Source organism: Parasteatoda tepidariorum, chromosome 3 (assembly GCF_982258835.1).
Source record: "Parasteatoda tepidariorum strain Cologne lab strain chromosome 3, Ptep-v5.0, whole genome shotgun sequence".
In the NCBI taxonomy this organism is placed as follows: domain Eukaryota; kingdom Metazoa; phylum Arthropoda; class Arachnida; order Araneae; family Theridiidae; genus Parasteatoda; species Parasteatoda tepidariorum.
In genome coordinates, this window is record NC_141757.1 from 80582189 (window position 1) to 80608331 (window position 26143).

General features: G+C 30.8%; 1 protein-coding gene across 2 annotated transcripts in view; it reads right to left on the reverse strand.

Moving 5' to 3' along the window:
- The window catches only part of LOC107450889 (neural-cadherin-like), a 301833-nt gene that overhangs the window by 30015 nt on the left and 245675 nt on the right, over nucleotides 1-26143 (reverse strand). For both annotated transcript variants that reach the window (XM_016066818.4, NM_001323824.1), the window contains 1 exon segment: nucleotides 17950-18065. In XM_016066818.4, the coding sequence (XP_015922304.1) occupies nucleotides 17950-18065 (116 nt within the window).

A 26143-nucleotide genomic window follows, 5' to 3' on the forward strand; every position in this document is an offset into this window, starting at 1 on the left:
CAAGTACGGAGTCAAGCATGATTAATTTGATTTTAATGTATGCATAAACTAAAAATGAATATATTTTCCATTAAAATAAATTTGATTAATTCTTACGCCTCGGCAACCCTGTGACCTTTCACGGAACCCCGGAGTTCCGCGGAACACCCTTTGGGAACTGCTGTTTTAAGTAATAAGTTTGAGATAAATTAAAATTTGAATGATTACATAACTTTCTTTGGGGGGATTTTTTCCCCACTTGATCATAAATATTTGTTTAAATAATTCTTATCAAAAATGCATTTTTTTTAAAAATCGTAGAACCAGCGCCGGAGCTAACCTGGGAATCGAACAAATTTAACAGACTCCAACCTTTTCTCCATATTATACTCTACAGCGATGATAAACATACACAATAACTTTCACTATCGTATTAATTTCTAAAGATATCTATTTTAAACTCACTCAAAATAATTAAGGCAGGATTAGACCTTACAAATATGTATACAAAATTTATACACGATGCAACAAAGCTCAGCATGTTTTAGATAGTCATAAATGATTGTATGCTGAATAATTACCCAAAGGGGCTTTCATATCTCGAGGACGATATTAGATGGTAATCTCATAAGAAGTCACATGACAGGAATGATGCCCCTCTGTAGAATATATCAATAAATTAGGAGTCTGCTTCAAACCAATATTATAAAGCTTAAGGCTACTCAGGCAAGTTATAACTAAAAAAATTGCTCTATTGCAGTATTGATACGATGAAATAATAATTCCGAAAGGAAATGCAGTTTGAATATATATTTGCATAACATTGATTGAAATATGATTCAACTGAGAAGCAAAATGTTGAATAATGTTTAACTATAAAAATAAAGCACGATTTAAAAAATTGTTTATTATAACAAATTTTAATTTTCAAACATGAACACGATACAATCGATACTGCCGAATATTATTTCTAGTCATGCCTGTATGATTTTTTTTTTTATTTTTAAAAAGAGGCAGACCTCGCCTTAGATAGATTCTGTCTGAAGGAAATACATGGATATTCTGATAGCCAAAAATTGAAGGACAGTTGCAAAACGGAGAGACGCTAAGAAAAGACTTTAGAAGGCCAGGGCCCACACAGGCCTGCTGTGCAATCAGAAAAGAAAAACACGATTAAATTAAAATTATCTTGCATTTTCTGAAATCTATAATGTGTTGAGAATGTCTTTATTTCAACCATGCATATTAATATCGCACAAACAAAATGGAAATGAGAAGAATATTTTCTGAGGTAACGGTACGATGAGCAGCTAGAATAAATAATCTTCAACAAAAACGTGATTGAAATTCGAGAATTATTATTGGATTTTATTACATGTCTTTGCGCCTCAGAAAAAGACGTATTGTACAACTCTAAAATATCATCTTAAAGCTTATGTCTTAGACAAGAAAAGATAGCTATTATGAATCAAATTTCCAGACATACACCAGCATTAAAAAAAGTTTATTAACGATTTATAAATCAACTTAAGAGACTACACACGCATATATATATGCATATAAAAATTCTCAGGTAGATACTATGAAATACACACTGTCAAATAAATATTTACGATCACAAGGTTCGAGCAATAAATTTAAAAACATTTCAACGAAAAGGACATAAGCTAATAAAATAAATACAACGGTGGAGAGATTAGAATTTATGTTTTTTAAAATTTACGAAGAATATAAATAAGTCGCGACTTGGCTTGCCATCCATCCTCGCATAGCTACACAAATGACCATTTTAAGAGTTCCAGAATGACGCCAATGTAAAAGAATAACCCAAAACCGGAAACTTTTTCACGCTTCGTAAAAAACGTCTTTGAAAGGGAATAAAAAATAGGAGTCTATAATTCTGAAAGAAAGAGAGGCCATCATAATAAATTATTAATTTTTTTTCCAAAGGTAATCTGGATAGCGAAAAAAATGCAAGGGCCGGTGAAAAAAAATAAATAAATAAGAACTGAGATTTTCAGCTGCTCCAAGCTACTTTCCACACTCTTCTAACATTTCTAAAGGATTCTAACTGGCCTTTGTCCAAGATTTGGGCTGCAGAAGAAAAAAAAAAGCGAACATGGTTTTTACTTATTTGTTTTTTAGGTTAAAGGGATAAAACTTATTGTAAAACATTTCATTTTTGTTTCAGTTTTGACCCCAAGAGCCAATTCTTTTTCAAATCGAATCAGAATTGCAGCAATAATAAATTAATAATAACTCGTGAGACATTTACATTTTCTTTGCCATTTTTCTTAACACACTACTTTCACAAAATATGTTTCGATCCTATAAAAATTCAGTTATGTCCTTTCATTGTAAGTAATTCGAACTTATGCACAAAAAAGTTTTTGTCAATGGTTGAATTGAAAAACAATAAATGAAAGAAAACAGCAAAAAATTTAAACTGTGAAACAAAACAGCACGAAAATTATATTTGATTGCATAAGGGAATTATTTTATCTTCACATTTTCCTTTAACTAGATAGGAGTATTTAGTTACTTAAGTAAGGCAAACATTTACAAAAGGGTTATAATTCTTCTATAAAAACAAAAATTAAGGATTGTTATTATCAAATATAATCGCAGTTAGTAAAAAAAAAAAAAAAAAAAAAAAAAAAAAAAAAAAAAAAAACTAATTTTTAACTTTAATAAAATAATACATGCTTTCGGTATATTACAAGAAGAGCTGATAAAATTGTATTTACTAAGTAGTGTTTAGTTTTTTATGACTAAATTACTCAGATCAAGCAGAAATAGTTTAAGTTCTGGAGTTTTTAAGAACGTTGAAGGATCGTGAAGAACCCTGTATAAAAATTTATGATCAGAAGTTATTTAAATAATTTCGAAGGCAAACTGACATATTACGAATCCGGAACGATTAATAATGGATCAGAAAAAAAAATTGAAAAATGGATAGAAATATACATAAAAAAGAATTCTAGAAACTTCGAAGACTGTTGCTTGACAAAATGGCGCATCACGGTTACAAGACACGGGAACTGCAAATTCATGTAAAAGAACTCATTAAATACAAAAGATTTTGACTTAAAAATCAGGCCAACAATATTTTACGACTGAAAAGGAATATGGAGACTATACCACTAATAACTTTTTATAAGCATACTTTCCTGGAGTTTTTCTTGACATCGTAAGAAAAAAATGACTCATGAATATTAAAATTTCTCCTTCATATGAAAATTACTCGCGTTGATAGAGAATGAAGAAAATGGGCGAAAGCAATGTAAATGTAAATTTTCCACAACATTTTCATAATTTTTTACTTTTTTTTTTAAAGTTACAATGACGAAACATATTGTGAAGAGACTTAAAAATAAAGTAATAAAATGATCAGTAGGATCAACGAAAAGCTTTAGGGCAACATGCATGGCGTAATCATGCTAACTTCAAAACTTTTCATGACATTTGCATTACTACACTACTAAACCAAAAGTACTAACTACATATTTTAATGTAAATAAACTTCTCACTTAATCTCGTGATGTTTCTATTGTTATATTTATCTATTTCAAAAGAATTCTAACACAAACCTAATGTTACTTATTAATTTAAATAAATGTAATAAAACATCGAGGAAAATAAAATACCAGACACAGTGGATAAAAAGCTAACATAGCAAATAAACAAATTGAGATCCAAGTAGAATTTCAAAAAAACCCAATTTTTTTATTACAATAAATTAGAAATATTTTCTCTGTCACTTCGCGGAAATTTTAATTATTAATAATTTGTCTATAAATATATAAAAATATTAAAATAAGTTCCAACAACAAAACAGAAAAATTCTTTTTTTACCATTTGTATATATCTACAAACCTAAATTGAAACAGAGAAAATGAATTTATTCTGAAAACGGATTGGTTATAAAATCCTTCATTCAAAATTTTAATATTCTGATCACAACTCGACTTCAAAATAATACTTTAAGTTGAAAAACAGTTCAGATAACATTAGCAATTTATTTGCAATTTGACTTGAATATTTTTTAATAAAAATTAACAACTTAAAATTAGATATTATTAATATGTTAATAATAAAATGTAATATAATCAGTTTTAGCACATATTACATCGTTAACAATGAAAGTAATGAAAATGTTTAGTACTATAACAAAATTAGCCTTGATACATATAATGGTAACGCTAAAGGTATAATAATGATTAAAATTTCATGATAAATGCAAGGCTATGGAGTCAGAATCTGAGTTAGGCAGATTTTTGGGTAAAAGGAGTCATCAAGAATCAATCTACAAACACTTCGACTCCAACTCCAGTTTTTGGATAGTTTGAATTAAAAATGAATTAAAAAAAACTAATGGCAAAATGAGTTATTTTCTATTGTATCGACATATTAATAAATAATTGAAGAAAAAGGAAACTAGTAGCTTCCTAGACAATAATATCTTGCTAGGTTCAAAATATGTAGATCCAAAAAGAAAACTGTAGATGGGAAATAAAGAGAGCCATCTCTGAACTTTCACGAAATATGTAGATCGAAAACAAAGAAAGAAATCTCTGAACTTCACGAAAAAGGAAACTATTCTCGGAACAATTAGAATACTCGAATCAGGGCAGTCAGATTGCAGTCCGAGCCTACCATCCTCTTCCATTGATGAATTAAGATTTTGAAATTTATTGGGAGAATATTAAAAAGAATGAAAAAATACAAACAAGATTTTTCCACAGCTCTTGAAGAAATTACGATAGCTCATGCAAGAACGCCTCTTTTTAAAACTTATACAGATCTATTCTTAAAAGTTCAAAGAAATAGCTCTAACAGTAATAACTCTTCTTCCTACTCAAGTTAGTGTGGAAAGATTATTCTCAGTTTAAAGTATAATAGTGATAAATTTTAATAACAAAATCTAATATAACCAGTCTTAAGAGATACATCGTAAACATTAAAAGTACATTATTGAAATTTAAACTATAAAATCTAATATAATCACTTTCAACACATGCCACACGATACCTCTAAAAATAATAATGATGAAAAATTTCAATAATAGAACCAGCCTATAACGCTAATAGTATTAAAATGTTAAGTTCAAAAAAAGCAGGAGTAGAAACCAAAGAATATTGAAATTATTTTACGAAAATTCCCCCATCGATCGATTGTCAAAAGTACTTCAAAAGCAATTCAAAATTTATTGTAAGTTATCTTTACTTTAACATCAGAAGTTATTTGACAGAAGGAAAAAAAAAAAAAATACATATTGTAAAGGAGTGCCGATAAAATTCTTGACACGATCAAGACTGCATTTTTCATTCCATGTCCAGTGATGTTAGCCTTGCTTTTCTCGAAACTATCTCCCCCACGTTGGTACACTTCAAATAGCCTCTGTAAAAGCAGACAATATAATATATTTTTTGCCCCCTTCCACATTTCTTGCGTGAACTTCCGAAAGCAAGGAGTTGTCTTCAAAGTGTTGGGTCGTCAAAAAGAAGCCATGGACACGAGAATGCTTTTAAGGCAAAACTAGGCAGGACATGGCCAGACGAAAAAGGGTCTGCCAGTTATCCATAAGGACCAGAAGAGGAGGACGGAGAAATAAATAATCAAAAAAGAGAGCCGTACTTCGAAGTCATTGATTGGATAACCCCTTCTAAAATAAAATAAAAAAAATTTTTACGACTGGGAGGGATGGAAGGTTACAATTTTAGCGAAATTTTATTTTCCTTTCGAATTTAGAATGATATGAGCCGAGAAGAGACAACGATATTTCTGTCAGAAGTTGCAGGATTTAAGTTCGGTGGGAAAAAGTTCGCATATACGCACAATGAGCAGAATCTTTTAAAATGAAGATGAATGGTAAGAAACTTTTTCCATTTTAATAAAAATTCGTGTATATCCTGAGAAGAAATACTTGAAATAAAGACATTTTTCTAATCATCAAAAATATCAAGTGAATGCAACAAAGCTGAAGTGAAGTAAATAAATTTAAATTAAGTAGTTGATTTTTGACTTTGTGCACCGAATACTTGAAGAGCTTGAGCCGATATAGTAATTATCGGCTACAAAGGTGACATTTTTATATCACTGTTCCTTCATATTGTTTGCACGTAGGTACATAACGAGTTAAGAACTTTTAAGAACTTTAAATTTTGTTTATGATTAAAATAAATATGAAATATTTAATGACGTAAACTATAAGCTTGTCTACCCAAATCATTATATTAGCCGAAATAAAATGATACTTTCTGTCTAATTTTGACTTTTTTTTAATCGCGCATAAGGAACTCAAACCCTAGATCACGATTGGAATAATTATTACTTAAACTCTAATAGTTTTTAATAAAACATTTCAAATATTAAAAAAAAGTTTTTTTTCTTTAATTTCATTTAAAAAGCAAGATTGATAGTTAAAAACGAAATTTTGCTAATACCATTTACTATTCAATTTTGTCGAAAAAAAATTGCAGTTCATAACAGGAAAATGCAGAAAATATGTATTGATTTGAGATATTTTTTCTTTCTTTTTTTTCTTCCCTTATTAATGAAGAGTTACTCTGCCTTAACAATATTCAAACTTCAAACCCAAGAGATTAAGAAAAGGAGAGAGAAAAAAAAAAGGTGATTTTTCATGGGAAAAAAAAATTAAAAAGAAGAGGAACGAAATAATAATAAAAAAAAGTTTGCAATCATATGTTTATCCCATAAAACAAAATATTCTAACTCAATTTACAACAAAAAAGTTAAAATAAATGAGGCGCAAAAAAAGTGTCGAAGCAGATAATTAAGTGTCTTATTCTGGCTTAGGTAATTAGGTAAGAAAAAAGGAGAAAAAAACGTTGCAAAAACATCATGAAACCATAAATCATAATGCATTTTTCGTAATTATCTACATAATTCGTTTCTTCGGGTATTTAATTAAATGAGAAACTATCAGGATTAAAATCTAATTAAGAAAAGTTTGCAGTATTAAAAGAAAAAAGTATTATCAACCTTTATTCTGCAGTAAAAGTTACTTGCTTTAAGTAAGTTTAAAGGTATCTATTAATTTTTTTATTTCTTAATTTTTTTCCAACAATAAAATAAATATAATTAAATTTTGTTGACTTCCACACCACTTTAATTCGTCATTCCTTTTGCATTCAATTATTTCGAAGTCAACTGTTTAAATATAGCAGCTTTATAATAAATTAATTAAAACAAGGAATATAGAATAATGAAGTACTAAGTTTAGATATAAAAATCGGTACTATCATTTACATTGTTAGCAGTTTTGTCTTATATGGTTTGATGTGAGAATTGAATAATTAAATTGTTGAAAATAAGTAAGAAAGAATTAAATATAAAAAAAAAAAAATCAAATTATCCTCAATTTCTTAAAATTAATTTTAGAGAGCATTAGCAAAAATAATACTGTTATACCAACAATTTATTTTAAGAATAATACCAGTCTAAAAATGTGAAAGGATAATTTTTAATTTATTTATAACATTTTAATAATATAAAAACTCAGAAATTGGGAAAAAGAAAGCTGAAAATGATAAGGGGTTTCTAGAAAAATTATGTTTTATGATTAGACAGAATTTAATAACTTATAATACCTTACAACAAATGTTCATACATCAAAATGTGATTTAATAAGGACAGAAAACAGGCGACAAAAAAAAATAGTTTTATGGGGGATGATTTCCCACAATACCGGTGTCATTTTTAATAAATTTTGTTTAATAGTACAAAATGAAATACGTGGAAAACCCCTTATCATTTTGAGCATTCTTTTAAAAAGTACGAAAACTACTTTAAAAAATTGCTTAAATCTTTTTTAATTTTTAAGATATTCAAATAAGATATTTTTTATTAACATTTTTTTTAGAATTTTTCCCGCTATGCGCAGTTTTAAACGATTTTTTCTCAAATTTTAAAACAAAATTTAATAATTAATTTTAAATTGCCCTAAAAATTTTGTATTCTGCAAACATTCCTCATTTTAAAAATTTTTAACGGCGAATTCTGCCACTTCGCCGATAAAAATGAGCCATGTAGAGTAAATGTAAAAATGTGTTAGAATAGTAGAACGCTAGGCGTGAGAAATCCAGTCATTTTGGTAAACGATTTTAAAACTAGAAAAAATTATAATAAAAATGAAAAGAAAGTACTAAGTACGCATTGTATTTCCTAACGTCGGAGAGAGAGACGCAACCCGCATGCTACAAAGCGCCACCAAATGACCCGAAGTTAATTCGTTTCTGAATGACTTCATAACCTTAGAGCAGGATATTAAACAAGGACTGAATATTCACCACGCAATACTTTCAGCAAATGCGGCATGTCATTTCCTACAAGACAAATGTTCCTGGAGAGCTCTCTGCAGTTCTGTATAATAAATCCATAAGGAAATTCACGAGTTGCTCACTTCCAAAGTCTAAAAGAGGGGAATGTTTCTGTAAGCCTAGATGAATAAATGAAGTCTCCTCACTCCGGGAGGAGATGCTCCAATTACAAAACCGGGATTGTCAGGAAAGCATATTTTATCGGCTATTTTGCAAGCCGAGACACAAGTTAAGCCCCGGAAATTTATAGAAGGTTATGTTGATAGTTCGAAGTTTGCATAAACTCACGATAAAAAGCAATGTGTAAATCATAGCGTATTATAAACCTAAGATATCGGAGACCGAGTGGTGCAGGCTGGCAGATAGATTTACCCATTTAATAACTTCACAACAATAACTTCATTTTCGAAGTAGCAGATTCACTTTCTAACAGTGAATTGGAGATTTTATAACATTCTCCGTTCCGTTCGGCGATTCGAAAAGAAAAAGGCGACTGTACCAGTAATTTAAAAGCTTAGTGGAAGAAGGATGTACATTTTTAGCTTAGTGCAAGAAGCACATTTTCCCATTAAAATTAGTATTACATAGCTGCCAACATGGATAAGAAAAAAACCAGGAGATTTTGCAAAACAATATAAATTTCATGATAATTGTATCATAATGTACTTAATATTTTATACATAGGGAATTTTATAGTCATCAGTATAGAAAGACAGCAAAATTTTCTTGTTATGATTGACAATAAATGAACTTGAAATGTTATGTATTATGTTTAACCATAATTTTAAATAGTAATCAGCATTTAATTCATCAAAGATAGTGAAAAGATTTCTTAATCGATTTAAAAAGTTCTAAACAAAAATAAACATAACATTTCAGAACAAAATGAAAGGTTCTAAACTGATTTTTATAAATGAAGCTCTCTTCATTATGCATTTGCAATATTTAAGTATTTTTAAGTATATTTGCAATATTTAAGTATAATATTTGCAATATTAAGTACCATTTAAGTATTCAAGCAAGTTATAATAATCTGTCCAAAAATTCTATTTCATTCTTTTAGGAAACTTACTCACAATTATAGAGAATTTTCTAAAATGTACAAAAACCTAGTAGGCCAGGAGAAACTGGCAAAATCCAGTAGAGTTGGCAGCTATGGTATTACGTTAAAAACAGGTGGACATGGCCTCCCAAAAAAAGTTAAAAATCCGAACATAAACTGCTGTTTGTAGAAAATGCAACACCATGAAGGAATCATCAGAATCAAATGAAATTCGCAGCAAATGTCAATTATAGGATATTATGCAAATTAATAAAGTTTCAGAGCCATCGCGCGTGCGTGGCGCGCGCAGCGCCCTCTGAATTGATGCTGAAAGCGTATAAATAAAGTGCTGTAGCGGGACGTTGAAAATAGTCTATGATTATTTGTTAGTGGCAAACGTTTAGTGAGACCTGAGTATGCCTCCACGACGGAAGAATAAGAAATTCAAGCAACTTACGGAGTTTGAACGAGGGAGGATAATCGGCCTTCGAGAAGGAGGATTTTCCTATCGCGCAATAGCAGCTCGTATGCAGCGGAACAGTTCCACAGTGATGCGAGTTTGGAAGCAGTGGACCGACGAGCACCGAACAACTCGAAAAACAGGCACTGGACGACAGAAGGTGACGTCAGAGCGCGATGATCGACACCTGCTCCGCATGGCGGTGAATGATCGCACAGCTTCCTCCAGGCAGCTGGCAGCACATTGGTCTACTGCTACAGGTGTACAATTGTCGGCTTCGTCAATTCGTCGTCGTCTGCTGCGCCGTGGATTGCGTGCAAGGGTGCCATTATACAGGATTCCCCTCACGGCGGATCATCGACGGCTGCGTCGGCAGTGGGCTCTTGAGCACAGAGACTGGCGAGCTGATTGGCACCAAGTTGTCTTTTCAGATGAATCACGCTTCAATTTGTGGACCCATGATGGCCGTGTTCGTGTTAGACGTTATGCCGGTCAACGCTGCCTTCCTGAGTGTATTATTGAACGACATAGTGGTCGAACACCCGGAGTTATGGTCTGGGGTGCGATTTCGTATCATGGACGATCCAATTTGATACGAATTGAGGGTAATCTCAATAGCAACAGATACGTCCGTGAAGTGCTACAGCCCGAAGTCGTTCCTTTCCTTCAAGGCATCCCTGGAGCTATCTTTCAGCAGGATAATGCACGCCCACATGTTGCGCGGACTGTTAGAGACTTCTGTTCAGCACAACGCATGCAACTTCTTCCTTGGCCTGCTTATCCGCCGGATATGTCGCCTATTGAGCACGTGTGGGATATGGTTGGTCGGCGTCTCACTCGTGATCCGCGTCCTGCAGTTTCCAAAGACGAACTTTGGTTGCGCATACAAGCGATATGGAATTCTCTTCCTCAAGCAGATATTCAACATCTGTTTGACTCCATGCCACGTCGTATAGCAGCACTTATTGCAGCGCGTGGTGGCTGCACCAAATACTGATTTCGGACGCTTAATTTGTTTCTTTTGTTTTGAAAATTTCATCATTTATTTGTATCAGTACAAGTCGTTTCTGCATTAAATTTCATTTGATTCTGATGATTCTTTCATGGTGTTGCATTTTCTACAAACAGCAGTTTATATCTGACGCAAGATTTTCTAGCTTTCCAGAGTGGTACCTTGGTCGCCATAACTTTTCAATACGTAAAAATAAATTATTCAGCATTAAGTACATGAAAAGAATAAAAAGACTAAAAGAATAAATGATTTTGCCCTTTCTCAAAGCATTTGGCACTTTCATATACATAGGTTCTGTGCAATCTATGTGGCCAAAAACATTAATGGGGAAAAAAAACTCGCGAGATTTTTTCTCTTCTTGATTTTATCGAAATTCCCTGATTTTTGTAACTGATGGAATAAATTATGACTAAAAATGTAATACAAAACAAGTACCTATAATTGCTATTAAAGTTGGAATATATTTTTTTACCAATAACACAGGATGAAATTTTTTTTTAGAAAAATACCGGACTTTTGGGCATTTCAAACTAAAATTATTTTTGGAGATATACTTCTATTTTTAGGCATTAATTAAATTCCTTGACGTTTCCGACTTTGATAAAATTTCTTGACTTTTCTCTGCTCTTCCTGATTTCCCTGTTCTGTAGCCACCTTGAGGTAGAACCAAGGTTGCTCTGCAGTAACTATGCTGGTAAGAACTTACGTACTTGAACGCGCAACATGAAAGTGCAAAATCTCTCTAATTTTTTTCATGAGAAAAGTAATATACGCAGTCCTTCTTAATATTTACCACAAATGTTACAATAACTTAAAGAACATGATTATAGAACAAATATCTCAAAAAGTAAAGAATAAATTTTTAAGCTAATTTTTTTTTACTCGGAACTGAATTCAGATGGTAAGATTTAGTTAGCCAAAGAAGCATAAAAAAATCAAATAAGAGATTCGTAACTATGAGGTAAGTATTTCAGATAGAAATTCTCCACATTTGCCTTTTGGCGTAAATAAACCAGCCATGAAATAGAACAAATGCGTAAATAACACTACCATCTTTATTCTAAATGTCTTTAAATTAAATACTATATTAGAAGAGAATTTAAATTTTATAAACATAATTTTAAAAAAGCAAAATAAAATGATAGAATGTAAATTGTACAAATTAATGAACAATTTACGGTGACTAAAATGAAAACGAACCAACTTGAGTCTTAAAAAAAAAACGAACTCAAAACAATTCTCTTTTCTCTCTCAAAAGGAGGCATAAAATTTTTTCATTCAAAAAGTGAAAAAGATGGAACAAGTTATTTCTAATTTGCAATACGCAGAAGTTTTAATATGGAAACATTAATTTTAAGTGGAAACCACGAAGTTCGGGAATTAAAGTGATTAGTTCGAGTAATTAAATTTTAAGAATATATTTATATAATTAGGATCGATTTTCAGCAACGCAATATTAACATTGAAGAATTTAAGTGGATTATTCAAATTTCATTTATAGCTTCCACGAAGCATTTAAAATTTCGACATAAATTTACTGAGTGAGAAATGAAAACACGTCAGTTAATACCAGATGACGTTGAATCAATGTTTTCCCAAGAATTTCAAGCTATGGAAGCTCATAAATTATTAATTATAACACCTCATTCGGTAAAATTAATATTTTAATTTCAGAAAAATAATTTTTTTAATGAAATTAACAGGGACTTACCACACTAGCGTGTCTGTTGTTAACTCACGGAGTCAGTGAAATACGTAAGTTTGTTTTACTATGTCAAAGCTCTAATGTTCTATTGTTTTTAACTAACCTTATTTATTGGTCATTAATGTTATAAAAATTATTTTTAGTCCTGCTTATTATACGTTTACTAAAGATTCACGGCTTAACAAACAATGAGAATTCAGTCTAATAATAACACTGTTCTGTTACGTTTCGATAAACTTTGCTCTCTCAGAAGACCCGTTTTACCTGATTTTGTCCCCACACCGTACATGTGAGTCTATGCTGGTTATGTGAAAGCTGCAGTGTAGCAGAGGAAGAAGAAAACTACACCCAAGGCTGAACTAACGCTTTATGGGTCGCAGGACAAAATATATTACGAGCCTTCTACGAGCACAAAAATCCTTATTTCCATATTTTGTAGAATTTTTGAAGACCTTTTGCGGTATGTGAAATAGTTTAGCTCCAACAACTTCTTTCTCAATGTATACGGTTAAATCCGCAACACTTTTTGGGCTAACAGTAAAATCTTTTCGTTTCTTTCAACTAACAATTTAGTTTCTTTCAAAATATCTTTTACGAACAAGAGTTGGTCGCAGTAGCAATTATATATATATTTGGTACATAAGAAAAACGTAGATACGCAGCGTTCAGTTACAAAGTTCGTCAAAGTGTAGTGCGCAGCTACATCATACTGAACTCTAAAACTAGGTTTCCTTTTACAAATAATATGACAAATTGAACAGACACCCTAGTAGAATAGTTTGTCACGCAGCAAAGGGAGAGGGATTAATAGTTCTTACAGTCAGTACTGACATCTATTAATTACTAGAAACCAGGCGAGAATAAATATCCAAGTTTCTAAAGCAAAACGCAACAAACAGTACATTTTTGTCTCCTTTTTTTCTTTGCTTAATTTTTCCACTCATCGGGGAGTCTTTTGAGAGTTCTCGTCTTCCTAGTCAGATTCAAATGACAAATCCATTAATTGAATTCGCAAGTCTATTTCCCCAAATCACAACAGCAATAATTCTCTAAAATAATTTTAAAATGCCAAATGAAATTTTTAATTGACAATCTAAACAGTTTACATTAAGAAATCATTTATTTGTTGAGGTTTATTTGATTTATAATTTACGTGCTGCTTTGTAAAAAAAAAAAAAACAAACAACGAATAGGGGAGCTTGTGGGAATTAAGTTTAGATCAGATACGAAAAAAATAAAGTTTTTTTCTTCTTTTTGCTAATTTTTTACGTAGCGCTTTGTTTGGTAATGAATTATGGATAAGTAAAGCTTTGAAGTTGAAAACATTCACACAGGCAAGAGAGGACAGAAAAATGCGCTTTTCATATATCAATACAAGCAGTAATCGATGCTTGCAGCACAGCTGGATGAAGACATAATCGATAATGCGTATGTGAAAGGGATGTTTGGCGAGAAAAAAATTCACCAAACTCATTTGCATAAAATACTTTACATATTTTCACAGTGAATTTATACCTCGTGGATCACAATACGAATAGCCTGAATCAAAAAACTCAGTGAAAGGGGATCTAGATACAAACATTCCAAAACAGACACTTTTGTATATCGAAAACATTCTTTGAATGCTTATCTACACAGAATATAGACATATACATAGGTTGTATAAAATATGAAATAGGATTTTAAACTTGAATATGACATTTAATATCACTAATTTATTCATGTCGAGAGAAAACAAGAAAATTATAGGGCATAAAATAATATAATTTATTGAAGAGCTCAATGATTAGTGTCATTTTGACGAAGTTGAGTAAATTAGTGCTTACCATGCCTTTTCGAAGCTCTTTTGCCAAGAGAATTGTTTGTTTTATTCATTTACGTCGCACTAGAGCTGCACAATGGGCTATTGGCGACGGTCTGGGAAACATCCCTGAGGATGATGCCATCACAATTTTGATCCTCTGCAGAGGGGATGGCACCCCCGCTTCGGTAGCCCGACGACCTGCACGCGAAGGCGAGCACTTTACGGTAGAACAGTTTAACGAGGACCAATACCGCACACCCTCGGTCCCTACGCAGACTGATCCAAGTGGTCACCCACCCGCACACTGACCGCAGTCAGTGATGCTTGACTTCGGTGATCTGCTGGGAACCGTGTCTTAACGATCAGTCCACTGTGGGACTTTTGCCAAGAGAAAGTAAGTCCTTGTGTCTGAAGAAAAACTATAATTTTAAACCATATAAGTCATCTTACCGCGAAGAATAATCTGGGCTTTAAAACAGACGAATAACTTTTTTTTATTTTCTCAAAACTGTGGCTTTTCTCCTCATTGACATTTCGCTCTATTTTCAGAATAAACAAAAAGGGCGCTGGCTAAAGACGGGCTAAACTCGACCTAACACGTATGAGGAACTGTTGCAAAATCACAGAATAATATGTCATTCGTAAAAAAAGCATTATTTCATGCGACGATAGAGCCTTAGAAAAACAGCAGTAAATATATACATTGCCAATAGCAAATAAAGACCAGATCTTTATCTCTCTTTTCTGCAAGCTTCCATTTCGTTAAGTCTAGAAATCTTTTCATTTAAACAGTTCGAGTCACAGCTATTGCACTTTTATGATCTTAACAAGCTGATAAAAGACAATTTTTCTAAGGTTATTCGCCGATTGCTAATTGCTCAATTTTCTTCACACTAAAAACACCCTTCCCTTTATCTACGAAGATATGTTATGTTAATAGGATCTTTATAAGAGAAATCTCATCCCCCCCCTTCAGTAATGTCACTTAAACCTTCTTCCCTTACATTATAAAAAATAATAAGATCATAAGATCTTACATTATAAAAAATATACATATTAAATAATATTACACATGAAAATATTCAGGGATTTTCTCCATTGCCAGCTATTTAATTATTTAAAAATTATTTTAAATTCTCCTTCAAATAATTAAAACTCAATTTTAATAAACAATTGTTTAAAAAAAATTCTATAATATTACACATATAAAACGCATATAATGACAATTAGTTTGAAGTTACATTGGCACTTAAAAATATTTATTCTAAAAATCACCTACTTCGTATTCTTGTTTTATAAATTCGAGTGTTTAATTTCATATTGTTCACTATGATTTACATTTATTAATATTCAACTATTAAGCATTCAAAATTAACAGGGAAACATAATTCGCAACTATTATGCTAAAGTGCAACTATTTATAAAATTGAAACAATTGTTTCATTTATAAATAGCTGGATAGAAAAATGTATTCTAAAACTTCAACCACAAGACAAATGAAGATTTGAAATTGAATAAGAATGTATTTTCCATTTCAAGATTTTTAAGTAACCATAAAATGTCAGAAAATATCCCTTTTACTGAAAATCATTTGAAATGCAAATGAACTTGGAATGTCATTAAAATTAATAGGCATTCTATTTACTTATAAGTTTTAAAAACGCTGTCCCGAACATTAATCAACGTAAGAAATTCTTTTTAAAAGCACTATTTTCTTAAACATCGTAAATATTTGCTTTCCAGAAAAAAAAAATTTGATGAATAGCAAGAGACATTTACTAATTCTTAAATTGAAATGTCCTTTTTTTCCTCCCTTCTTTTACCGTTTTTACCATACATCAAAAGTTGGAGGCCAGACATGTTTCAATAATGTATTCGTTTCACTTTCTTGGAGAGCTTTGAAATAAATTGTGCATTATATCGTCCTTTGCGCTTTTGGGAACAGTGCAGAGAAAAAAAGTTACATAAAAAATTGCTTTAAAAAGGCTCAAAGTAGCATAAAATCAAAATAAGAAGATGTTCTAATTTACGTTTATTCACTCACTTTTTAACGAGTTCAAAGTTAAAAGGAAAATTGTTTAAAAAGATTTAATGTCTGCTTTCATCGCTTTTTAAGAAATTTGCTTTTCGGTGACTTTACTAAAACCATTAAAAATCAAATCTTTAAATATTTCATTTTAATTTACGTACTTATCTAAATTCTTTAACTGGATTAGAGGTTTTAAGTATAACCATTATTTTTTTCTAAGCTCTAAAAATGGTTTGGAAAATAATTATGTTTAGCAAGTTACTAAGGTTCGGAAAAAAAAATCTTATAATAAAGGAACATTTTTATTTTCTTTTAAAAAAGCTTTTTTATACATCTCTTTTATATTTTTTTTTCATTTGCATGAAACAAAGAAATTTTTAATGTATTTTTAATGTATTTAAAGAGAAATTATTTTTCTTTTAAACTTGAAATATTTTTTGTAAATCTTAAATATTAAATTTAAAAAAATACATACAACGTCATTGCAAGAGCTTCGTAAATGTGCTTTTTTTTTCTTCCTGTGCAAAATTATTTAATAAGTTTAAAAGAACAAAGAATAAAAGCGGAGAACCGTAATAAATACTGACTTTGAAAGCATGTATTTATTGAATAATTAAAAAGTGTCAAATTATGTTACATAAGAAAACTTGGTATCAAGTAATTGAAATAAATTAAGCAACTGCAATTAAATGGGAAAAATATCATTTAAATGAGGTATCGTATTTTTAAAAATAATTTTGAAACATATGGAAACCTGGAAATTCGAATGAACAATTCAGTATTTACACTTTTCTCATAGCCATCTTGTTAAATTTTCAATTTTGCTTTATCTTCTTCATTTTCTGGTATTGAATAATTTATTATTGTTATTTGTATTGAATAAGCTTTTAACAGAGTGCCTTTCAGAAAAAAAAAACAATAAATAAAGGGACCACCTTATTCAATAAGAAGAAATGGTGCTTGATAAATTTTTAGAGCTTATATCGATTTCTTTATTCAATGTAAAGCAACAAAATAATGTTATTTGTGGCTGTGAGCAAGCAATTTAAAAACTGCATAGTTGTCCGTTCTTAGATTAAGACATTTGATTTTATGACAAGCTGGAATGTTAACGGATGTCAATAATAATTTCGTTTAATGTAAATTAGGCAAAAACGAAGATATTTATCAAAAATATAAAAATCGACAAATGTATGATACTAAACTAGCTTTCGAAAAATGCTGATTGCAGAACTGAATTGGTATAATTATATCAGAAAAAAAAATGCATAAAAAACTAAAACGCTTTATCTATCAAAGTGTGGTTGGCTGACGGACTTGAATTTCACATGCTTTGAAAGATATTGACGAATATAGTGATTATCCAGCAGAAATGTGAAAATTTAATGAAAAAGAACATATTTAGAATTTTCCCTCCTCGTCTTTTACACCGTCAAAAGTTATGATGGGTCGAGAGGAAAAAGGCCTCTTAATTAGCATAACATAATTTTATTTTTTAAGAAGTTGAGTAAAAACTACCTCCAATGAAAAAAAGAAGAAGATCTAAACAAAAAAATTTCGTTTAAAAAGCACTTACCGATTTTCTTGTTTCATAATCAAGGGGACTAGCAACATAAATAGCTCCTGTTTCATTTTTCACAGCAAAAGCTCCACCTATGTTTCCCGCAGTTATTTCATAACGTATACGAGAAGCTAAACAGAAAAGAAAAAAAGGCCATTAGAAGTGGTAGAAACATTTTACACGTTACATTTATAAATGCAATTATAAACCAACATTACATCAACATTATATCAAATATATTACATTTATAAACCAAGTAAGTAAACGCATAGCTATTTCATTTATTGAATAAAAATGAAATTACAGTCAGTTAAGTCAAAATATTTATTAAAAGAACAATGGTAAAGAATCTATCAAATCACTCGCAGTTTAAATTAGTGAGTTGCAATTACTTAATGTTAAAATGTATTGAATCAGGAAGTAGTGGTGCGCATAGACTTAGGTGCAAGACCCCTGCAGGATTTAAAAATGCGCCCTATTGTAGACTTAAAATTTTTTTTAAAATTATAATATGAAACGAACACAATGAAGAGACGTTCGGGCATTTGTAATTCATTTTATTTTAATTTATGTATAGTAAAATTGATTAATGAGTGACTGAATTGATTAAAATTGATAATTGCGATGTAAGGCAGAATTTAGAAAACGTACTAAATTTGGAATGTTGTATAAACTTATCACATTGAAATGAAATTAATCTTAAAAATACGAGTAAATAACTAGCTATCTTACAATTCTTATATTCAAAGTTTAGTTAAGAGATTTTTTATTCATAATATGAATTAAAAAATATTTTATAAAGAAAAAATTATTTTTATTGTAATATAGAAGGGTGGGTGCCCAAGTATTTAAACACGCTGAGGGCAATACGATAATTTTTATTAAAACATCAGTGCATGAAATAATTTTTTTTCCAAATACTTAATTCTTTTTTATTAGTCAGCTTAAAAATATGGTTGCAAGCAACACAAAAATTCATTAAAAAAATTTACTGAATGTGCATTGAATTAAAGTAAAAATTTATTGAGCAACATAAATGTAAATTAAATACTTTAATTACAGAAATTGTATGAGATTTAAGGAATATTAAATCCGCTTTTTAAGCAACAAAAAATTGGAAACAAAGTTCAAAAACAGTTAGCAGTTTAAAAGCCCATATTCAAATTTTATGTTTTGTAATAATATTATATTAAAAATATCGAGTTTCAAAAAAAAAAAAAAAAAAAAAAAAAAAAAAAAAAAAAAAAAAAATAACTTAGATTGTGACGATGAAATCGGCACAAATGAAGCACGTCAAAGGAGATGATTAAAATGCCTGATTCGAAAATCGCAAATCGTTATAGCACCGGATTAAAATACCAGGATTTTTTAAATCCCGTGGAAAAGTTCAGCAATAACTATTAAATAAACGCCGTGGTCTTGTAGTTTTAAACCCAACCTGGATGACAAAATAATAATAATAATAACGCTGGGATGCTGGGAATGTGTATTAACTCTGCATTTGGCGCAAAGGGCCACCAGGAAAAAAATCAAGGAAATAGTGTGTTGTTTATATACACGGGGCTAGGTGATCGAGCTCGAGCAGATACAAACCTCAATGCTGTGCTCCCCAGTAGGTTCTGCTCTTAGCTTAGCCAAAGTAAAACCAAAGCAGAATACCACCCCCTCCTTTTGATTGCTGTTAAATTAATTTATGGTGGTCCGAGTAAAATTCTAGGGGTCACAGATCAATGGATCACCGTTAATTTCGTGCCCTAGTTAAAGGTGAACACTCAATCTCGAAAGACAAGATTGATTTATGAAGCTTAGCTACAAGTTTATCAATTAAGCATTCAATTACTATTAATATAACAATCTTTAGGTGAAACTGTTGAAAAAAAATATATTGTTATAGTAGCATATAGTGAAGGATTTCTTGAGGGCAATACATACTCAAAGACATTTTTACGGCGCGATGAATCTTTCAAACATATTTAATATAACGAGAGTTAAAAAAAAAATCTGGCAATTTTTTACTACCGAGCTAGTCCTGATCGAGCTCGAGCAGATACAAACCTCAATGCTGTGCTCCCCAGTAGGTTCTGCTCTTAGCTTAGCCAAAGTAAAACCAAAGCAGAATACCACCCCCTCCTTTTGATTGCTGTTAAATTAATTTATGGTGGTCCGAGTAAAATTCTAGGGGTCACAGATCAATGGATCACCGTTAATTTCGTGCCCTAGTTAAAGGTGAACACTCAATCTCGAAAGACAAGATTGATTTATGAAGCTTAGCTACAAGTTTATCAATTAAGCATTCAATTACTATTAATATAACAATCTTTAGGTGAAACTGTTGAAAAAAAATATATTGTTATAGTAGCATATAGTGAAGGATTTCTTGAGGGCAATACATACTCAAAGACATTTTTACGGCGCGATGAATCTTTCAAACATATTTAATATAACGAGAGTTAAAAAAAAAATCTGGCAATTTTTTACTACCGAGCTAGTCCTTTCGAATAAAGGAAATGAAATTTATGGCTATTTCAACAACAATATATCCTCAATAAAACTCATACCTAAATCTTAAACATTTCACAGGAGTTTGAGTTTATCAAACGACCTGATAATTTATGCTTCCCACGAGGGAAAGAAAAAGAAAATCGGAGCATTTTAAAAGTAGAATAAGATACTACGAAATGGCGACGGAGAAATTCAACAGGAACTAAAGAATTTGTATACAACATGAATAAAAAAACACACAGCGCACCGGCTTTCGCTTTTCATTCAAAATTCAATATTACAGCCGCATTCATAAAAAAATATAGAAGGAGGGTGGAGGCCCAGCTCATACATGGTAAAAATTGTATTTTTAACTCAAGCAGAAACTATTCTCCCGGATTGAATTCGCGGAACGCTGCTTTGAAGTTCGAGAATCCCTATAAATATTTTTGGCATATACACAGCTTTTTACGCAAATTATTCCATGGGAAACAAAACAGCAAATTCAAAATATACAAACATAGAGTTTAAAATCCACGCTTATTTTATAGGTTGGAAAAATATTTAGTTAAAACAATAAGTTTTACTGTTTTTATGAAACAATGAATATTAATTAAAACAAATTAAATTTACTTTATACAGTACTTTTAAGTTTTCAAAGAATTAAGTGTCTAGCGGAAAAAAAAAAAATACGTTCCAATTTTTCATACCTTCTCACTACTGCTACATATTTTTCAAAGTTGCATAAATTCATTTCCAAAGTTAGACTTTAATATTTGATTCTTTGCTTTATAAATTTTATCACCACGACATAAAAATAATTTAAATAAGTAATATAATCAATTGGTCGAGTTTCGAAAGCATTTTAGTTACTTTTAAAAACGGACGAAAATATGACACGGGTATGATTTAATCCTCAAAAAAGAAAAGTCAGAGAAATCACCATTCCTATCTGATGGGCACCTTAGTCAGATCCGTTAAAAGGATAAAGAAATAATGAGAATTATAAGAAATTAATAAAAATTCAATATTTTCGATGAACTCGATAAATTTGTACAAAGAGTTAATAGAGCAGCAGTTAATTACTACACAACAGCCACTTCTTTATAAAATAATTGTAGTTTACTAATAAGGTATGATACCGGTTGGCCTGTTTACACTACAACGATAATTAGAGATAATGTTTCGAAAGAGTTACATGAACGTATGAATAAATTTGAAATCAATTCTTTTTCATGTAATTCCTTCGTTCACATTTAACTCTTATCAGGGCACACTTAATTTTAGAAATTTATTTTCCAGGAATTTCAAGAAAATTTCAACGTTAATTTATACCATATTTTATCTATACCATGCATTTTTTCATCGGAAAATTTTGATTTTGTTTGTAACGTCAAATATTAGATTTTGTGAGCAAGAAAAAAAAATGTCACTGAATAAAGATGAAAACAAGAAAAGTTTCGCTAAAATGTGGAATTTTTACAATAAAAAATTGCAATAAATGTTAAAATTACTTAAATCTTATCTCAATAAGTGATTACTGTTACTGGCAATTTTAAAACTGGTTATTTTCCAGGTATGATTAATAACAAGGAAATTTCCCAAGTTCTTTACAAAATAAATAAATAAATAAAATTATCTAACAATTTCAGGTTTTCCCTGACCTATGAGAGTCCTGCTCTATGTATTCACACATATGAATCGCATATTTTTTTTTAAATATAAAATAATAACTTAAAAACTTTGTAAAGTTTACTTAAAAACTTTGTAAAACTTTTGTTTTTATTTCTACTGATGAAACAACATAAATCCAAAAAACTTGGCACGTTGCAAGCAAAGAAAAAAAAACATTTATCTCGATTTAAAAAAAAAAGAAAAAGTAACACGCATCTCGCAATCCAAAGAAGAATGAAATGAAAAGACAGAATGGAATCAATATAACACTTTACCAGACTACACGCTAAACAAAATAACTAAAGTATAAAAGGCATCTGATTTGTTAACACCGATTTAACTATTAAAGAAATCTTAACTATCAAACACAGAATGGACAAAAGAACGTAAATGGTGTCGCTGTACAAAAAAAAAAAAAAAAAAAAAAAGAGGAAATATCAGCCAACGATAACGTAAAAAAAAATAAAATAAAAATATATCCCATTAAGATAGTATTCACAGATAAAATATATAGGTTATATATACCGAATGCCAAAGCTTTGAAAAATAAAGACACCATTGAAAACAAAATTTCGACCATAAGCTATAGAAATGTCAAAGTCGGAGACAGAGGGAAAAAAAAAAATGATTTTAGCAGAGTTGAGGAAAAATAGCAAACCAATAGGAGAGTAGAATAAATAGATCCAAACAGACGGGTTTCGTCTTTTTTTTTGGTTACAAAGTAATACAGAAAACCGACAGAAAGCAAACGTTTCCCGTTCCAAAGAATTAACGTCAAGATAACGTCGGTCAGGACTGTCCAGTGGCAGGACGTTTCTGACGAGTGAAAATAGCCCTAAATAAAGATATGTGTGTCTGCTGCGATCTTTCTTTGTAATGAATAAAAATCTGACAAAGCTCTTGATAGAAATGTTCATTGGATAAAAGCAAATGAGATACTATTTTCACTCTTTGTAACTGAATTCCCTATGAATTAATGAATAGGTACGAGTTCAGAAAAAATGCGAATGAAGCTGCTTTGCTTTTTCAATGCTAGATTAAATATTATTTTGAACAGTTTTACGTTTTTAGAAAGAAATTTTAGGTTAGCAAGTTATATATTATAGGCTATAAGTAGCAAGATTTATTTCATTAGAAAAAAGGATTAATCAACTAAGTCTAACACTTTATCGATTTTTCTTTTCTGTTATTTTTGTGTAGCAAAAAGGAACGATAGGGACGTTTTAAAATTCTATGCATTGATGGATTTTAAGGTATTTATGGAATTAAATGTTAAGTTTAATGCTACGAAGGACGGCTGGTTCATACGAATTCTACTCTCGGCTCGCACCAACCACAGTGCAGACTTAAAATATCCTTAATGGCAGACGAATCATGGGAAGAATCTTCTTGCCGTCGAGCTAACGATAAGAGGTTTTCAAGATTTTAATATCCATGTAAAGCAATAGAGGGTTAATTCCATCAAAAAGTCCTCAACGAAGGATAAATTTGTCCCAATGCTTGATCCAAGAGTTCCCTTGTCTTCTGGATTGGGTTCAAAATTACAAGGCTACGGAGTTGAACATTAGTCGTAGTAAACTTAGAATTGGGTCGGCTGTTCAATGCCGGTAGTTAAAAAAAAAAAAAAAATGACAATAAGTAGTTTAAGAGATTACAGTTCCAGAGTGTTGTAAGCAAATTTTGATGTAATATTAAAATGGAAAGCGTAAGGGGGGAAAAAAAAGTTAGAATGCCTAGAGGCAGTCGCGTAGTTTTGGAGGTGGGGGACAAACCCCTCACCGAAATTAAACATTACTTGATTAACACTAGATTCATTACTTGATTAATACTAGATTCATTACTTATAGATTCACTAGATTCATTAGATTCACTAGATTCATTACAAGTTTGAAAAAGTAAACAGTTTTGTTTATCTTGGTTCTGAAGTCAACGTTAATGGCAATATCGCACCCGAAATACAAAGAAGAATCAATAGTGCAAGTAAATGTTTCTATGGATTAAAAAAATATTTAAACTCAAACCTACTAAAAAGAGATACTAAACTGTTAATTTATAAATGCTTGATCAGACCTATCCTAACATATGCCTCAGAAACTTGGACAACAACACAGAAAGATGAGAATTCCTTGGGAATCTTCGAACGTCGGATCCTAAGATCCATTTTTGGGGGCAAACAAGTTGATGGTACTTGGTACAGACGTTCAAACTCACAACTCTATCGGGCCCTTAGAGAGCCTGAAGTTGTCAAGTACGTAAAAATTCAAAGAATTAAATGGGCTGGTCACATCATTCGGATGAACAGAGAGCGTCCGACAAACATAATCTTTTCGGCTCAGCCCATCGGATCAAGGCCCAGAGGTCGACCAAAGCTGAGATGGGCCGACTGCGTGGAAAGAGACTTTTCAGTCTTAAAAGTCTCAAACTGGAAGACAACTGCCAGGCAGAGACAGGCCTGGAGGAAGTTGATTGAGAAGGCCAGGGCCCACCCGGGGCTGTCGTGCCATTGAGGAAGGAAGGAAGGAAGATTCATTACTCATAGATTCATTACACTAGAAGTAATTTTGACTGCTTTTAATTCCAATTAGAAAAACAATGATGACATAATGTCTTAGAATTTCGTACAATATATAATTTTTAATATTGTTAATATTTAATAATAACTTGTTATATAACTGTAAATAATATAAAAAATTAATTTTAAACAAATTTTCTTACACGTTATTTTAGTCTTTTACAATCCAGTCATTTTGACTGCTTTTGGGCAATATATATATATACTGAGTTTCAGTCTTTCTAGTTAAATGAAGTAATGTAAGGCAAGTAGGATGTTGATATAAAAAAAAGTTTTCATTATTCATTGTTTGTAATTTAAATGTTTAGAATCTCTTTCTGTATACATATAAAATGGTAAATAGAAAACTCAATCAATAGAAAAAAAAAATTATTTATGCCAAAATTGATGAGTTCATCCATACATTTCCTCTTCAAAACTTGGGATGACTATTTGTATGATCGATTTAAAAAGAGCGCATTATAACTCAGGCAATAAAATCCTTAACAATGCCATACATAGGGTCATTATAAAATCATCAAGTACGCCACTTGCGCAGCATTTTGTTTTTCAATTCCAACGATGACATTCAAGATTTCACTCCGCACTAATTCCTTAACGATTCAGAAAAAACCTCAGTACAATTTTTCTTTCGAATTAACCAGACCCAACAACAATCTTTTCAAAATAAAAGTGCAAAATAGCGAACTTAAAATTCAAGTGAATTTACATAAACAGGTCCCCATTTGGAATCGAAAATTGATACAGCTACTTCCAGAGCAGTACTTATTATTTAATCGAGCGGCGTCGAATAATGTAGCGTCAACCTCAAGACAAAGCAGATTATGCAAATCTCCAAACTAAATTATGACTTAACGAGTTTGAAATTCCCATTAGTTAATAATACTTTAGGACCGATATTTAGATTTGCACGCTGTTCGATCATATTGTCATTAGTCAAATTCTAGGGCAGGCGCATTACCATCGATTTTTACTTCACATTTTATTCCTCATCTCTCAAGATATTAAATGCTCTTTTAAAAGCTGTCACAGATGGATGATAATATAAACTTTTATAAGGATATTAATGGCAATAAGTAATGGAAGGGGTTTGCAAGAGCGATAACCACTGACCTGTCTGGACTCGTTCCATTAGCCTGGACTCCTCAAACAGTTATTGAATTCCCATACACATAACGATAGCCGTACAGAACTTAATATTTATTTTACGATATTCAAATCTCACGAAAATAAATTACAGAATAAATTTAGATTAAAATACGCATTGTACATTATAAAAGAAATTTAATTTAAAATATGGATTTTCCTTACAAATTCAATAAAATATGACGCTTTAACATATATTTATAAACTTTTTAATACGATTAAAAAATTCAAATAATTAAAATAAATTTTCAGCTATTTTTAATTATTACATCAGAAATGATAAACTTTTAATTTTTAGCATATTTTTATGATGTATTTCTTATGTTATGGAGCAAA